At 31.0% G+C, this 18079-nt stretch overlaps 1 protein-coding gene across 4 annotated transcripts in view; it reads right to left on the reverse strand.

Moving 5' to 3' along the window:
* The window catches only part of LOC118184229 (oxidation resistance protein 1-like), a 76818-nt gene that overhangs the window by 55958 nt on the left and 2781 nt on the right, over positions 1-18079 (reverse strand). For all 4 annotated transcript variants that reach the window (XM_085812804.1, XM_085812803.1, XM_085812802.1 and 1 more), the window contains exon 2: positions 9210-9460. In XM_085812804.1, coding sequence (XP_085668930.1) covers positions 9210-9219 — 10 coding nt within the window. In that variant the 5' untranslated portion in view covers positions 9220-9460. The remainder of the gene's footprint in view (positions 1-9209; positions 9461-18079) is intronic.

Below are 18079 nucleotides of genomic sequence, written 5' to 3' on the forward strand. Positions count from 1 at the left end.
ATAATGCAACTTAGATAAGCCTATATAAAAGTTTATTAGCCAAGCCATAAAATACCGTGTTTTCTGTTATTAGTATCGCATTTGCTTCATTAAGTATAGAATGAGAAATATAACTGCACACTGGGATACATTTCCACAAACAACAATGAGATGTGTACTGATACCATTACAGCCATCAATTACTTCTGAAACAGAAAAATTTACCATTCCTTTTTAGCAGCAGAAAGACTTAGTAGAAGTTCATCTGGTTCTAGACTTTCTGCAAGAAGTAATTATGGTGATATGTTTCAATAGCATTTGCAAGGGGATCGATCTATTTACAACATTTTGTGCCCTTAAACTGTCAGTTTAGTCACAAAACAGTGTTTGGTGAAGTTGAATATCTTTAAATGAGATATCTTGGTCTCAATGACACAGATCTTTCATTATAATACTTGTTTTTCACCTTTGGTCCTCTACAGATATCTTTGAATGTTATTGCCCCTAGCTTAACAGTGAAGTAGAGACTGCTGTATCATATTTTAATTGCACTGCACTCCCAATTAACTATATTAATTAATGCATAAGTACATAGTGATGCATGAAAAAGAATAAAAAATCTAAAAATGGTCCAAGAAAACTGTAATTAAAATATTCACACTGAAAAAATTAATTTTGTTGAGCAATGTAGTGTTGGAAATGCAATCCTAACGAGTTAATTGCAAATTGACATTTAAAGACCATAAGTTGAAATTAAGTCATGTCTTTCCTGATAAAGACATTCCCTAAAGTTTTGTAATGTGGGCACCTCAGTGAATCTCTGACATTTTGAAATATGCTGGGCATCCATCAGAGATTTGTGGTAGCCACAAAAATGCACTTTAAATGCCAATTTGTGATCATGATGTATTCATATTTTCCCTCTTAACACCTTTGTGAATAGTTGTCTATGTTTTTCCTGCAACAGTTCCTAATATTTTCCCAATCTCGTTAGGACTGCATTTCAAACCCTGTATGTTATGCGATTCTGAGTCATTCATATATACACTACCCCTCCTAGAAGTCTGTTCCTCTACTTGTCAATCATACTTTATAATGAGCCTATTAAAATAGAGTTTATCATCTTCACTCTTAGCATATCATATGATAGACTTCAGTTTCCCTCTATGGGTTCCTCATACAAAAATGTGGTACAAGAGTGAAGTTTTATTGATGGCCGATCATATTACACACAATATGCTGAAATGGAATGTTTCATATGGAATTTTAAACATGCATAAATGATGTCAGAATGCTGTGAAACTTAACTGAATGGAGTGCTTTGACTATATTTCATATAATGCAAGAAACCTAAAATTTAATATATAAGTATGACAATAGGATATAACAGACTTTAAACTATTTAAACTTTCTACTTCATTATTGTATGGAAACAAACATGTTAAATATAATCCTTATTACCAATATTATACATAAACTTATTTTTAATTTTCATTTTAATTGTAAATATTAGGATTTTCCATCTATTTCACAAAAAATTTTATATTTGAATTTGAAAATTTGACCTACATATTTGAATTATATATGAAAAAATCTGAGCATTTTGATTAAAAACAAATTTTATAACTATGCTTAACTGGTGCTGGAAACAAACAGGTTGATAATAAAATTTACATGTTTATTTATTTTGGGGGGAAGAGAATTAACAAAAAATCCCCTCATTTTATTTTTATGATGACCTCCTTTTTTTTTTTCCTAGAAAATATGCCAAACAATAACACGCCGAATAAATACTAAAACTGAATTAGTATTTATTCGGCGTGTTATTGTGTCTTAATTAACAGTTTATTTAAGCACTCCACTGTGCTGCCATTTCTACTCTTGCTGTTTCATTTTCAGCTCCCCCTCCTTTATTTTGAAGTAATAGATCCAAAAGGTCTAGCTTTGAGCTATCAAAATTCTTTTCTTTCTCCATCCACACTTCAATGCTCCACAAAATGCTTATAGTATCAGTTTTTTTCACTAACCATGAATTAGTATTCATCTTTAAGCTCTCTTCGAAGGCCTCAGTTACGAGATTCACTGCATCGAAAATACTTTTACTAAAATGTTCCAAATGTTAGTACCAGTCTGAGAATCTTTCCGAGAACAAATGCACAGATGTGATAAATGGATAATCTGTATATACACAGACAGAATTTTTTAATATTCTAGCTAAGAAAAATAATTTGTTATGTTAAATTCCTATAATTACACTTCACTTATCTATTCTAGCAATCATCAATCTTGTTGAAACTAAATAACGTTTGCATAATCCGAGTTCAGAAAACAAAACATTTATTTTACATATTTTAAAGAAATAACGTTCTGAAACAACATGTTTCATCTACACAATCAATCGACGCTTTCACCAGAGCATTACGCCATCAAACTTGGCACACATCCAAAAGTTCAAATTGAAGAATTACAGAAGCGTTGTTGCCACACAAGAAAAGACATATAGTTACAACTTCACACAATAATAAAACAAAAACACACTTTTGAAAAATAGACAATAATAATAAAAATAGTAATGATAAAATTCTTAACAATATTTTCTCGATTATGCAACATCCTTCCCCCTTTTTGAGTCAGTGGCAAACGACTCAAAAACATATGTTATCCTATTAAAAAGGTCTAGTACATTAGGCTTCTTAACAAGCCGTCCTGACGACGTAAATTTCTGTTTTACATGCTGTACGTCAGTCTGATCGTTTTTCTTATCGTCGTTAACGTTAGGCTCTTCAACTAAATAATTTTCATCTAGTTGTATCTCTAGTGGATAAATACGCTGAACGGGCCTTATGAAAATCCCATTCTGAGTTTTTAGTTTAACTGTTCGAATTTTGCCATCCCGACCAGGAATTTTCTCTATAATTTTACCCAAAGGCCAATACAAGCTTTTTTTGAAATCATCGCCTATTAAGACTATCTCCCCAATTTTAGGCAAACGGGTTACTTTATTTTGTGGTTGTTTCATTATTAATTGCCCCAAATATTCTTTTCGGAAACGGTTCCTTAAATCTTTAAGAAGTTTTGTGCGGTATTTAATTCTTCTAAAAAAATGCTGAGAGTCAATTTTATCTATATCTGCTACATTCGAAGTACAATTTTCAATTAAAAACATTGACGGAGTTAAAGAGATAGCATCTTCAGAGTTCTCCGAAATATATGTTAAAAGTCGAGAATTAATTACCGACTCACAATCGCAAATTAAGGTTTCCAGTTCTTCATAAGATAAAACCGATTTTCCCAAAGAACGTCTTAAAAGTTCTTTAACCATGCGAACTAGCCGTTCCCACCAACCTCCCCACCAGGAGGCTGTTGGTGGATTGGATTTCCATACTATTCTCTTTATTTTTGCCTCATTCTCTATTATGTCCCAGTTAAGTTTAGACATTTCGTTATACGTTCCTCGGAAGTTAGTCCTATTGTCAGAATAAATAGTTCGTGGTCTGCCACGTCTGGCTATGAATCGTCTTAAAGCCAAAAGAAAAGATTCTGTTGATAACGAAGTCACCAGTTCTAGATGGATTGCCCTGTACACAGCGCATGTGAAGAGTGCCATCCAAACCTTCTTACCGTCTTTCAAAAACAATGAGCCAGCTAAATCTACTCCCAAAATTTCAAAAGCCCTATAATCTCCTACGCGATCTTCAGGAAGGGGAGTCACTTCGCAAGACATCGGTTTCGCTTTATATCGTTGACATATTACACACCCTTTTAACACATTACGACAGTTTTACGTTGTTTTAGTATCCAGAATCTTTCTCTTAAAATAGATTGAAGCATTTGAGTTCCAGCATGACAATGTTTCTTATGAACTGACTCAATTAACAATGTAGTAAAGATACATTTACTTGGTAACAAAATTGGTGTTAAAAATTCAGAATTGTCTTTACGTTCCAATATTCTAGTTTTAACTCTTATAATATTTTCATTATCAATGAATACATCAAGTGGATTAAGAGCTCCAATGTCAGGGAAATTTGAGCTTTGAACCAACCGAATCAAAACGTTTTCGGAATTTATGATTTCAGCAACAGTTAGTTTAGATTCTTTACACAAATTTGACTTCTTCCTACAGTTAGAAATAAAACGTAACACCCAACCGGTTACACGAATAATTTTCTCATAATCAGAAACTCTTTCTGCATACCAAGGAGTGGTATCCTCTGAAAAGTTAACATTAATAAGTTTTACCTTCCTCTTTTCCAAGTCAGCTTCGCTCGGCTGACAAACAATATTGGTAGGCCAAAATTCAGGGCTTTCTCTTAGCCAGAGAGGTCCCTTAAACCACTCCGAGTTAATCATTTGTTTAGCAGAGCAACCTCGAGATAACACATCTGCTGGGTTCATATTACCAGGCACATGCCTCCATGATTCAGGTTTTGTCAACTTAGTAATTTCTTTAACACGATTGCTTACAAAGTTCGACCAATTACCAGGATTTCTGATCCACCATAATGCGACTGTGGAATCACACCACAAAGTTACATTTATATCAAAATCATTAAGAGCTTTACAAACAGAATATAATAATCGGGATCCAATGCAACAGGACATTAATTCCAATCTAGGAATCGTCAAATTCTTAATAGGAGCTACTCTAGATTTTGCTCTTAAGAGAGTAAGTTTTACACTGCATGTATCAACACTTCTCGCGAAAATACATCCTGCATAAGCATATTTGCAGGCATCGACAAATACATGCAATTCCACTGTTGCAAAGGTTCCAATGAATCGGGGTATTGCCACATTTTTCAACAAAAGTATATCAGATAACCACACAAAAAATTTACTTACAAAATCATGAGGCAATACCTCGTCCCAAGAAAATTTCAACTTCCATGCTTCTTGTAACAAAAGTTTTGGAAGCAAAGTTATTGGTGCAAGTATTCCAATTGGATCAAAAATTGATTGTACAATAGACAGAATCAGCCTCTTAGTTACCTTAGTATCACAAGTTATCATATTTACATTTATATTACACCTTAAAGTATCATTGTCTAAATTCCACAATATTCCTAAAAGAGGTGTGTCCCCAGAATGTTTTGTAGTATATTTGGAAGCAACATTGCTCTCCCATCCCCTTAAATTAAATCTGCCTCTCGACATAAGACTTTTGGCCTTTTGAATTAAATCCTCTTGTTCCTCAATATTGTAAACACCCGTAATACAATTATCCACATAGAACGAATTTTTTAATTTGTCAGCCACATCTAAAAAGTCAGATGGACAATTATTCAAGAGATATTTAATAGACGCACCTAGTAGATAAGGGCTGCAGGAAACCTCAAAAACTACTCTGCAGTGCCTATACACTATTTCTCCCTCATCACTTGGATAGAAAAATCGCAAGTAATCTCTATCCTTCGGAGAAATTCCTAACTGCAAGAATGCTTTCTCTATGTCTGCACTCAGACCAATAGGAAAAAATCTCATTCTGTCTAAAATATCAGGGACTAATTCTATTAAATTAGGTCCTTTCAATAAACACTGATTCAAAGATGGTTTTCCCTTTTCACAAGATGAAGCATCAAAAACGGGTCTTACCTTAGTGCTTTCACTATTCATCTTAATAACCGGTCTGTGTGGTAAAAAGTGGCATTTATTGTTTAATTCCTTTTCCGGAACCTTTTCTATAATATTTAAATTTTCCCACTCTCTAAACACTTCTTGATATTCCTTCAAAGAATTATTTTCTTTTGCCCTCTTTATCATTTTTTGATGACGTGTGAAAGCAATGCTTTTATTATCTGATAAATTGGTAGATTCGCATTTCCAGGGTAATTCTAATTCATATCTACCATCGGGCCAAATAGATAATTTATTCTGAAAATCAATCTCATAGTCGCAATGAAGATTTTTCATTTTACTATTTTCCGTCGGGTCGGAAATACCCAAAACTTCAAGCTCCCATAAAAATTTCAAAGAAGCATTATTTACATGTAAGGAAAGACTTATTAGGGCATTATCCCTGACAGTATCCTTTTCTTTACCCATAACCGTCCAACCCAGTTTTGTTTTGACAGCAGTTAAACCAGAGGGTAATTCTAGGTATTCGTCAGTTAACAGTTTACCAATGACATCTGCACCTATCAATAAATCAATTTCACTTTCCTCGCAAAATGTGTCACTGACCTCAATTTTCCTGCTTTTCAATTCCTCTATAATCTGAGCATTCTTGATTGTTGGAACAAATCCACATATCTTTTTTTCAGAAAAAGCTTCAAAACAACACCTAAAAGTGTTATCTAAACTGCTTATGTCAATAGCAAAAACAGAATGGGTTACAGGCGCAGTTTCCCTCCCCCCGAACAAACCATGAATTACTTTCTCCTGTCGAATAGGATCAGCCTTCATTCGCTTCATAATTTTCTCCCCAACGTATGATCGTTGGGATCCCGAATCCAAAAGAATCCTAATTTTTCTCTCTCGATCTTTAACTTTAATTAGAACACATAAAGTTTGCAAATAAACTTTCTCGCTCTTACTATTATTAGAAAGGGAAACATCCAACTTAGAGTCATTTTGTTTTACAGAACTAACATTCTGAGGACACATAAATTTTATATGATCACAACTGCAAATGGGGCATTTAATATTGGCTTTACATTGGTTTTTTAAATGGCCAATTCTTAAACATGAAAAACAAACACCTTTCTTTTGCACAAGTTGCCTCTTTTCATTTAAGCTCATATTTTCAGCTTTAAAACACTTAGCACTCATATGAGGCTTACCACAAAATATACAAACATTTTGCTTACCTTTACTGGTTTCATTTGTACTTACCAGCGCGGCAGCTGTTGCTAAATCTGAATTACCTGAAAGAACACTTTTATTAAGACGCTTAACGGAATGAGTAAATCCTGATTGTGCTAATCTAATCATTTCTTCCGATTCTACTTCATGCCTTAAAAAACACATTAGTTTTTCAAGCGTTCTTTCAGAACTCTTTTCCTGTCCCTGTTCAGAAGTTCGACTCCGCTCCCAGGCACGTAGAATATTCTCAGGTAGGCACGACTCTACTAAAGGTCCCAAGAAATCAGCAAACTTTTCCTTGGTGCGTCCTAAGCTTTCCAGCGCTCGTAATTTACTTTCTATACTATCATAAAGTACTCCTAAGTCCGACGCTGTTCTGCCTGTTGTAGCATTCTTTGTAACAAGCCCAAGCAAATCTCTTACATAGATCTGCACCAGAAGGTCTTCTCTACCAAATCTTTCTTTCAGCTGCTCGATAGCTTTAGGATAATTCGCGGCGGTAACAGGAAAACTGTTCAAAAGTTGAGCTGCCTTTGAGCCAGGTACTGCACTTTGCACTAAGTACAAAAATTTATCTTCCGGCACAATATCCGCATCTTCATGAATTTTGGAGAATTGGCTCCAAAAGCCTAAAAATTCTCTTGCATCTCCAGAAAATTTTTTCAGCTCAAGCTTAGGAAGTTTGAACTTCCTGTTTTTATTTTCTTTAGGATCCGAAATCGAAACTGAAGCAATATCTGTAGTAACATTCGTCGAATTCAATTGTCCAATTTTATTCTGAAGTTTCACCTTTAAAGCTATAAAGGAATCTCTGTATCCTTCAGCCGTATTAAATTCATTTTCAAAATCAGCTTCCTTGGTTTGTTCTAAAACACTGCTTTGAGTACTGTCCAAGCGTTCAAATTTGTCAATTAGTTGCCCCAACAACACTTGCAATCTCTCAGGATCCGTACAAGTAGGCAATTCTTCTTCCACAATCTTCGTAGTTAACGTAAACGAAGTACGTTCACTTTTATGTTTTGCTTTTAACAACTCCATTTTAACAAAACGCCTAAATCAAAATTACTCGAAATCACACAAACGTCCTGTCGCGGACGCCAAACTTTTATGTTGAAACTAAATAACGTTTGCATAATCCGAGTTCAGAAAACAAAACATTTATTTTACATATTTTAAAGAAATAACGTTCTGAAACAACATGTTTCATCTACACAATCAATCGACGCTTTCACCAGAGCATTACGCCATCAAACTTGGCACACATCCAAAAGTTCAAATTGAAGAATTACAGAAGCGTTGTTGCCACACAAGAAAAGACATATAGTTACAACTTCACACAATAATAAAACAAAAACACACTTTTGAAAAATAGACAATAATAATAAAAATAGTAATAATAAAATTCTTAACAATATTTTCTCGATTATGCAACAATCTATTAACATTTTACAAAGGACAATATGAATAGTATTTCATTAACTAATACTTGTCTTACTTCAAAATATATTTCATGATATTTTAGCCTATTTTACAAAGATACTTTGGTACTTAAATATTATTGCAATCACTTTGGCACAGTTTCTCGAATTTTATGGAAGACGGACAATTCTTTTTATTGTAAATATTATATATTACATTCATATTCAATATTTCAACAATATATCTGTTCCAAAAGGCAATCAATAAACCTAGTTACAAAAGGGTTTGTGTTTTTGTTTTGATGGGAACTTAGTGGCAATTGCTTTGAGAAAGAATTCAAAACATTGTTTCTTTAGCAATTTTGTGACAAAATAATGCATTCCTGCAGAAATTTCACCTTTTTTTCTTCTATTACAGAAAAATCCTACAAGCACAAATTTTAAAATCAAGTTTAAGACAAAAAATAATCATAATTTTCCTATAAAAGACTATTGGAACTTTGAGTACAGCAAAAAGAACACATACAAAAATGGCGATTTATCAATGAGTATTGGTCATGCACATCGTTGCCTGAATAACTGTTATGCATGTGGATACCAGAGTTTGGCATATTCTGAAGCTTTGGTGAATTCTACTAAGGTGGTTGCGATAATATGCAAGTACCGATACGTTTTGATAACAGATCAAAATAAAATGTTATAAAATTTCTAGTGAGGAATAAGATATTTTCAAACATTCAACTAATAGTACATAATTTAATTAATTATGAAGACAAAGTTTTACACTATTGTACATAATTTTATAAATAATAATAATTAAATTTGATTGCAAAATTATAATTTATGAATTGTTCTCACATTGGAAGACACATTCAAAAATTATAAGAAAAAAAATTTGTAATTGAAAAAAAGGATTCTTTTTACAAACACACTTTTTTTCTATATGTAGTACAAACCAGTCACATTCAGAATGCATTACCTGTAATTTATGTACAGACATACACTTACCTGAATGCATTTTACGGATATATTCCTCTTCAGCTTCAGAAATAATGTCAGATTCTTTATCGGTAAAAGATGGTCGTCTGCCATCAGAAATCTCTGTTAGAGAGGACTTTCGGCTATAGCCTTCATCAATAGATGAACGGCTAGAGCCTTTATCAATGGATGATCGGCTGGAAGCTTTATCAATAGATGACCGCCTAGCAGCTTTTTCAAGAAGAAGATCTACGTTCCAAGGTTTAACTCCTTTGCCATCACTGTAGAACATTTCAGCAAATTATTCACTTTTAACTACTTTACAAAATTCACATGAAAAGAACATTAAGAATATTACTGATTTTCTTTGACAAAATGCAATCCAATCATATGTATTTCAAAATTTAGATTTAAAAATATAATTGGCTCTAAAAGCAAATAATCAAATATTCTAAACTTATTCTATATGGAATTTTATCACTAAAATATTAGGGTATAAACATTATCAGCTACTACAACTTTAATTTGTTATCCTTAATAACCAAAAAAAAATTCAGAGATGGGAAGTAAGCATTCAGTTTTGAGCCTGAGAATTTTATGATCTCTCACTTTTGAGTGTTTAATTTTAGAACAAAAAATGAAAAGAAATATAACACTTATTTATTACAATAATTATTAAAATTAATTAAATAACTATAATAATCATTCATTGTCATATAATTATCACATCTAATCATTAAGAAATTTTTTCAATATTAATGCACATGCATTTGGGTAGTCTAGACTTTAAGGTACCTCTTGTATTACGGCGAAGTTGTTTGATTTATCGCCAAGTTGTTGTTTCATTTATGGTAGCCTGAGTAGTTGAATGTTATGGAAAAACCCTATTGTGACGTAATCGGGTGCATGTTTCTGGGAAATTTTGAATCATGGGATGTTTTGTAAGCGTTTTTGTGGTGTGTGTTAGTTTGATTTTTTAGACGGTAGAATGGCAGAATGTAGTAAGATTAATTTGAAGTTTCTGTACGATTTGGAGCGAAAGGGAAAAAGATCTTTAATTGACTGTTGTGTAAATGAAGGTTTACTTAGTAGCCATTATAAGTGTTCTGTATGTAGGAAGGATATGCGTCTAGTCGAACGTAAAAACCGTTTAGATAGATTTGAATGGGTTTATAGGAAGAAAGGTTCAGATGGTCACTACGTGAAGCGTTCGATCAGAAAGAGAACCTGGTTTGAAAAAAGTCATTTGAGTATGACTGATATTTTGATTTTTATGTGACTCTGGGTGTACGAAGCGAACTCGAAAATCATGGTAAGTGAATATTTGCTTTTGGTAGTGCTTAAATGTATAACATGTTTTTCCTTTTTTATGTTATTTTATTGAGATTATGTATTTTTTGTTTGCCTATATTGTAGAATTTGGTGCTCCTTTGACTTTTTAAGTGAAAATATTTTGATGTGTACATGGACAAAATAAAGGGAGTGCGCAATGCAAGCTTGTGCAATTCTGGGATTTTTGTTTTTTAAGTGAAAATAGGTCGACGTGTACATGGACAAAGTTAAAAGATTGCGCAACGCCATTTTTGTGCAATTCGCGGATTTTTTTTTTAAGTGAAAATATGTTGACATGTACATGGATAAAGTCAAAGGAGTGCACAATGCCATTTTTGTGCAATTCGAGTTTTTTTTTTTTTTTTTTTTTTTTTTTTTTTGTCTTTTTTTAAGTGAAAATAAGTCGTGTGTACATGGATATCGAGTTTGTGCAATTGTTTGTCTTGTTATTTTGGCTTTGTGTAGCATCGCCGCTTCGCATGCCAAAATAACAAGTCAAAGAATTGCACAAAATCGGTATCCATGTACCGCCAAAAATCGCCAAGGGGTACCCTAAACTATACTTTTACCCAAGCATTTTAGCTCAAAGATCATACAGATGTAAAAGTATTACTAATTAAAGTATAATTATAAAAATTGTCATTATAAAATTATAATTAATTATAATTTTATAATGACATTTAATTATTAATTAATTAATAATTAAATGTCATAAAATTATAATTAATTATAATAATTCAGGACCAGATTGAGAAATATATGTCTGCATGGATGGATGGGTTCATGTATGCGTGTATGTGTCTATACACATATATGTATAGTACATCCACATGTGCATATATGCATACATTTCTGAATCCGGCCTCAATAACAAGAAAATATCCAATTATTTATTACACTTTATCATAAAATTAGGTACACTAATCACAAAATATAAGTTTTGAAAACGTTCATATTTTTACCAATATATAAATAACATAAATAAAAATCACAAAATTAAACACAATATAATCAAACAGTTAATTACACATGAGGATCAGCATATTATCTTCGATTACTTAAAAGTAATTTTCTGCTTAAGTCTGTGCTCTTTGTTCACATTGAAAATAAAGAGGGAAAAAAAATAAGAACAGTAAAATCCTGACTATATGATTCATGCCCGTTCATTTGTGAATAGATCAATTCAAACGGCTCATGCATCTTAGTGCTTATGGTCATGTCTGTTTCGGCTAAATTATACCTCTGCTTTTGAATTTTTGAAAGGTAACTGGCTTATGAAACCTAAATCAATTAGTAAGATGAAATTACAAAGAAAAAACTGTGGTGGCTTTGACTAAATTTGTAGAAATGCTAGAATCATTAAGATGTGATACTTGGGATCATTTGTAACAAGTTAAATTTGAAGAAGATTTTTCTCTAACTTTTAAACTGGTTAAAGGAGGAAAAAGAAAAAAAAAAAAAAAAAACAGAAATAACTGCAAGGGAAGTTTTTTCCCTCAAGGTAATGCATATATTAACATACTGGTAGAAGGTTATTTATGTATATATGTATGTATTTATGTGTGTGTGAAACTATTTTGAAGTTTTTTTAATTAACATTAGAAAAAATAAGCATATAGAGAAAGGCAAGTCAAATTTCAGCAAAAGAACATATGACAGAGGCCATATATATATATATATAATCGTCAGTTAATTTTTGGTAGAAAAAGACAGGATCAAGAAAGATGTTCGACTGCTGCACATGATAGGTACAGAAAATAGTACTAAAGTTACACAGAACTGAATAGAGAAAGATTAACAGTTTATTCAAATATCTGGATGGCATATTTGAGCCTGACAGGTTATAAGCAGTTGAAGATAAAACTTTCTCATGAATTTTATTAATCCTAAAATAGGATGTCACATACACAGCAAAAAAAGTATCAGGAGAAGTTCTTATTACTATCTTAAGGAGATCTTACCCTTCTGTGACAGCGTATAGTTTCAGAAGGCATAAAAGAAAGGGAGAGGAATGATGTATTGATATTAATATCTCTCATAATTTCTTTTTTGAAGATTGTGAATCACATTAAACGAGAGAAATTTAAAATTTAATTTAGCAAGTCTTTTTTTTTTGGGGGGGGGGGGGTAAAATCCTGTTTCAATAATAACTACACTCCTTGATTTAAAAAAAAAAAAAATTAGAATTTTTAACTACAAAGCTTTCATATTTAAGATTATTACTTTATATCCCATCTGACAAAAAATTATAATAATTAAAATTTATACACTATGCAATTCAGTAAGCAGAATAAACTAATCCCAATTTTACTCTATTCTATGGGAATTTTAAACACTCCAGAATGATCTTGAAACTAAAAATGACATGAAAATATTGATAAGATTATTTACATACTGTTTTATTTCCCATTTGTGTACCTAATGACCAAAATTCCTATGATTCAAATTTTATATACTATGCAATTAACCAATAAGTAGTATTTCTATTCTGATAATAATACGGCCACAAAATGTTCGCATTGTTTATGTCCACTGGATACATTACTTTTGATTTCATGAACATGCCTTTTTTATACGACCATAATTGCTAAAAAATGTAAATAATTTTATACTCAATTTCATATATCATTCTTATTTGCATGTTAACCTGATCTACTAATAAAATTCCTGTTATTTTTTCAAACTTCCTCTAGATAAATTTTGATGTGAGAAGAAAAAATGTTATCAAAAGTAATTGATTATATTACATCTGTTCCTAGGTTCTTCAGTCTTATAATCCAATTTGAGAATGTAGAAAGTGTCAAAACTGCTCTTATTATTTCAGTCAAACCTTGCTTGCAATTACTAGATAAATCCTAATGATTTGTATAATCAATTATAACAATGATTTAAAATGATTATTACCTACTTCATTATGCATTTTACCCTTTCTCTGCTACTCGATTGTATTATAACAAATTTTAATCAATATCTAAATGTAAAAATTACTGAAATCATAATGTAGAAAGATTCCCTTAGATACTATGGAAACAACATACAAGCTATTTACTTGCTGTTGGATTAAGGACTACCAAAAATGATGAAAACTTAAATGACAGAATTATAAAATCGAATAATAGTAATGGCTTTGAAATAGTCTTGTCTAGTGATGACTTCTCTAATGATGATAATGAAGTTTTCTACTTAAAGATAAACATATAAAGAGAGAAACAATAAATGCAACACCTTCAAAAGCAACAAGAAAAATATTGTGAAGAAATTAATAGGCTCTTAACTAAACGCCTGGGAGAATTTCGGAAAAAATCAAAGCCTTTCTGAAAATACCTGATAGCAATATGATTGACAAAATAATAAAACATTCATTTTACTACATATTTATTTATAATGAAAGCTGCTGATTTTTTGCACTAATTTAAGTATTTTATGCTTTATATGGAAATGAAAGAGAAAATAATTTTAAAAATTAATCGGCTAAATTTAAAATTAGGTTAGGTTAGGTTATTTAATTACAGCAAAGCCTCACGGGCTATCTGCCTAAGGAGAGGGATGCCTTCGCAGTGGACTTTCTAAGGGAAACTGGCTCATATACACGTTACACATCGGGAAAACCACGAAAACACCCATGCAGCCAGCCCATTCGCAAGATTCAAACCTCTGACCGAACTACCAGTGTTCAGCGACTTTACCACTCGGCCGCTGGTGGGCCTAAATTTAAAATTAAATGATGAAGTTAAATAAAAATGTCTTACTTTTAGTAGAAATAGAAATAATACAGAATGCTTTATAATGGTGGCTTTGTACACTGCTCAAAAAAAAAAAAAAAATGGGACAGTCCTATATCTCCTGATCTACTGGGCCGATTGACAAAATTCAAATTGCGTTCTTCATGTCTCAAAAGCGCGACTTAGGATATATATTAGATTTATATATAGCACTATTCTAACATAGGTATTTTGACACAAAATCGGACATTTTCTGAAATAACATACCAATTTTTTTACATATTTCGATTCTACGACTCAAATTACGCCTAAATATGAAATTTTGTAAAATTTGGAGCGAAATTTACGGAGAAATTCACAAATTTATGTTGGCACTTTTTTGTCAGTTTGCGCCAAGAATACTTCACTTGGCGAACTTCTTAATATATAGCAACCTAGTTTCCTTTCCGGTGAGAGGAAAAAAAGTCACCATCGTTCTTTTTTTCCAAATAATATTCTTTATATTATATTTTTAATTATAACTTATTATTTTAAGTAATTTTTTCTTTTTCGAATTTCATTTTAATTGTTTAAGTTGCACGTTGTTTTTTTTTTTTTTTTTTTTTTCGAATAACTGTTTTAAAAATTTCTATTTACCTATTCGAACTGTGTAAATAAAGGTGCAGCGTTTATTTTTTTCAAATAGTTTTCTTTATATATATTTTTCGTCATAGTTATTAATTTAGGTAATTTTTAAATTTTTATACTTTTATTTTAATTGTTTGTGTTGCATTGTCTCTTCAGATAATTGTTTTAAAATTTTCTATTTATTCCTTCGAACTGAGCATTTTAAATATATTTATTAATATCAATTTTCCAAAATTTGATTTTATTTATTTGAACTGCGTTTCTTTCGGAAGAATACTTTGTAACCCAGACTACGATGAGTTTGAAAACTGCATACTATATTAAAATAGAAAATACAGTAAAGCACAGTTTAACACGCCTTTCAATGTTCCGTTCAGAAAAGATATATATAAATAAGAGAGATGTATAACCGACATTTTAACTTAGGATGACTTGCATACACTGCTTTAAACAGTTTTATCATTGTGCCCATTGCTTTACACAATTTTATCCTACATTTGGTTTCTTAAAATGTTATTCATATTTTAGTCAAATATTTTATTTTTGAAATCGCAAGAATCAAATATCATAAGATTGAAAAGTTTTAAATTAAAAAAAAAAAAATACAAATACTAAATTTTACGAAAAAATTTATTTTTCTCTTTTTCTTTAAGCATTCTGAAAGTATATTAAAAAGTATCCAATTTTTCGAAACATTTTGGTATTTCTGACAATCATTTTAAATAAAGTTATCGCCTTCCATTTCATAAAGGCCCAAAAACGGCCGAGTGGTAAAGACGCTGATCACTGGTAGTTCGGTCCGAGGTTTGAATCCCACGAACGGGCTGGTTGCATGGGTGTTTTCGTGGTTTTCCTGATGTGTAACGTGTATACGAGCCAATTTTCCTTAGAAAGTCCTCCACGAAGGCATCCCTCCCTTTAGGCAGATAGCCCTCGTGCGCTTTGCCATAATTAAATAATCCAATCCAATCCTTAATTAAATATAATTGATTTGTAACTTCTACTAGAACTGACGTTAAGAATTGAAGTGCAAATAAATAATATCGTGTGCAATCTTGATTAATATAAAATTAAAAATATTCGCGCAGAAAAATATTTGCATTCAGACAGAAAGTTTTTTGATATATTTGCAATTACTTTATAAGAAGGATTTATTAATAACCGTAATAATTACTTATTATATTACTGATGATTAGGAATCAGTTCTTGACAATTACATTCTAAATTAGTATTTTAAGAATTATTAGAATTTTAAATTAGAATAATGAAAATACGCTACGCACCAAAATACATTTTAGGATAAAAAATGAGTTGATTTTTTGTTTTAAAACTTCTTGAATTCATTTAATAAACATCGTATCCTCGTTGTTAATTGAATTCAGAATGTTGGGTGTCGTTTATATAATTATTCTTACTTGGCCACGGAATCTGTTGACTTATCCAGCGATTAAGTAGCTGCAGATCATTTCTACATAACGATTGAACTTCCATTAATTCAGTCTCTAGAGGGTTGTATGTTTATATCATAATTTGACTTTTATAAAAATGATTATTCTAAATCTCATGTTTCTATAAAAATATACTGTGCTTTAAAAATATGGATGATAGTACCAGCCGCTCTTTCAGCCACTTCAAAAGCATCAGTTTGTTTAGAAATAAATTGTGCAGTTAATGTCATAAAATTCAAATAAACATCAAACGAAAATTCTCAGTTTTAGACAATTCGATTTAAACGAAGTAAAGTAGCAGACGATAAAACGCCGAAGGTAAAAATTTACTCTTATTAAAAAAATAATAATAATAAAAAAAAAATAGAGAGAAATTAAAAAAAAAAAATATTAAAAAATTTATTTAAAAAAATAGCTTTCATATAGTATTAATAAATATTTATTACGCATCATTGAGGGAAAAAATGTCATATAATTAATTCTCTGTAAAATTTTACTTGAAATTTAAGGTTAAAAAAAGCTGTGGCAACACAGTGTAACAAAAATCCATAGACCACATTTGGCGTTATTATTGCTCAAAAAAAAGATGCCAAATTTCAGAACGCGAAAATATGTAAATTTGTGTATATCTTAGAAAATTTTGAATAAAAAAGTAATTTTTTGCAGATATGCTTAAAAATATACGTACTTTAAGATGATGGTAAAATTTTTATAGGTTATAATTCAAAATTGTTTTCGAAAAATTTATAAAAATTATTTAAAAATAGAAATTTAAAAAATAAAACACAAAAAAATGGGTAAATTTTATTTGGAATGAACCTAAATTTCGAAATGTGAGAGAAAAAATAAAAAAAGTTTAATAAAAAAAGAGATATAAATAAATATTTGCCAAATTCAATTAACATTGAGGAGCTAAAACTTTGAGAGCTAATATTTTAAAAACTACTCGTACGATTTTTACAAAACTTGGTATTCTGGCATAATTTGAGTCGTAGAATCGAAATATGTAAAAAAATTGGTATGTTATTTCAGAAAAAGTCCGATTTTTTGTCAAAATACTTGTGTTAGAATAGTGCTATATATAAATCTAATATATATCCTAAGTCGCGCTTTCGAGACATGAAGAACGCAATTTGAATTTCGTGAATAGCCCCAGTAGAACAGGAGATATAGCACTGTCCCATTTTTTTTTTTTTTTTTTTTTGAGCATTGTACATGGTATGTAATTCACGAGCAACCAAAGATGCATCACGGAAATATAATCACAATACATCTTCATCATGCATTTTCGTCATGAGTGCTAATAATAACATAAGAGAGCATACAGAGCATGCAGAAATGCAACTTAAACATTCATTATAGCCTATCTTAAATATCAGTATTCAGTCAGCATAAAGATATGAAGAACCATAACAGAAGTCCCTAATTTTATTTATCATAATTCTGAATAGGATATTCATATGATTAATATTAAATTCTTGTTTTTCTTTAAGATCTATATCAAAATAAAATTTCTTTAAGATCTATATCAATATAAATAGATCTATATTATATAAAAATTTAAGATCTATATCAAAGTAACACATTGGTGAGTTACATGTAAGAAAATGAGGGTACTTTTCAATTATCTGCCTGCCACACAGTTTGGCAGTGCTCTTGTAATACTATGTGCATTTATTTTTGCTTACACATATCCCACATGGTGCTATTGTTGGGTCTTGGTATGTGTTTGGCTTCTATTTCACAGGGGCCAAAAAATGTGGCAGGTGCA

This window comes from Stegodyphus dumicola, chromosome 3 (genome assembly GCF_044657685.1).
Source record: "Stegodyphus dumicola isolate Sdum_Otavi_A_Nest chromosome 3, ASM4465768v1".
NCBI lineage: Eukaryota > Metazoa > Arthropoda > Arachnida > Araneae > Eresidae > Stegodyphus > Stegodyphus dumicola.